Source organism: Plasmopara halstedii (assembly GCF_900000015.1).
Source record: "Plasmopara halstedii genome assembly, contig: Scaffold_202, whole genome shotgun sequence".
NCBI lineage: Eukaryota > Oomycota > Peronosporomycetes > Peronosporales > Peronosporaceae > Plasmopara > Plasmopara halstedii.
The window spans coordinates 67,146-67,792 of record NW_020187123.1 but is presented as its reverse complement, the minus strand read 5'-3'; the positions used below and the strand labels follow the sequence as shown (position 1 = coordinate 67,792).

The 647-nt window shown below is 44.5% G+C and overlaps 1 protein-coding gene across 1 annotated transcript in view; it reads left to right on the top strand.

Annotated features, from left to right (window-relative positions):
- Nucleotides 1-229: 229 nt before the first annotated feature.
- PHALS_02503 (uncharacterized protein) overlaps nucleotides 230-647 on the top strand; it is a gene marked incomplete at both ends in the record, with an annotated part of 558 nt that continues 140 nt past the window's right edge. The window contains 2 exons of the mRNA XM_024720423.1: nucleotides 230-328; nucleotides 555-641. Of these exons, the coding sequence (XP_024572772.1) occupies nucleotides 230-328; nucleotides 555-641 (186 nt within the window). The remainder of the gene's footprint in view (nucleotides 329-554; nucleotides 642-647) is intronic.

Sequence of the window (647 nt, the reverse complement as noted above, 5' to 3'; positions counted from 1 at the left end):
CTCCGAGTAAACGAGGTTTGGCGAGAGAATATGGCGTCAGCGAAGGTGCAATCAGGAATACCTGGGAGAACAGGGAAACTGTAGCGATTTGCTATGTTGTTAACTTACTGTAAAGTATCGTAGTAACGATTGCTTATGTTGCTAACTTTACCGTAAAGTAACATCTCGATATATATCCAGTATGCATGTGATACATATGGGATATATATCCAGTATGCATGTGATACATATGGGAACAGAACAAGAGCAAGAAAAACAGGTGAAGAACCAGAATCAGTTTTTACATTCATGTCCACTGCGTGTTTTTACTACGATTCAGCAGCGTAGTGTTTGACATAGAGATAGCTTTCTTTTGTTAACCACTAAATCATTATTCGATTTGCTTCAAACCCTACATTTGGTAGCACTTGTTGGTCTCTTGACTGCTGACGACTGCCCCGCCTGCCGCCGCCGATTGCCGCCTGGACGACCACAACTCCGACTGAGTCAGCTCCCTGCTTAATCCTCGCGTGGGTACAACAGTTGTGTGGGTTGGTTCTAGAGACATCACACAGGACACTCCTCTATTGGGTCTGTTAGCTGGTCAATTCGCTTGCGAGAGTACCACGCTCGCCTTTAGAAATACGGAGAATCACAGTCTTGTAGTT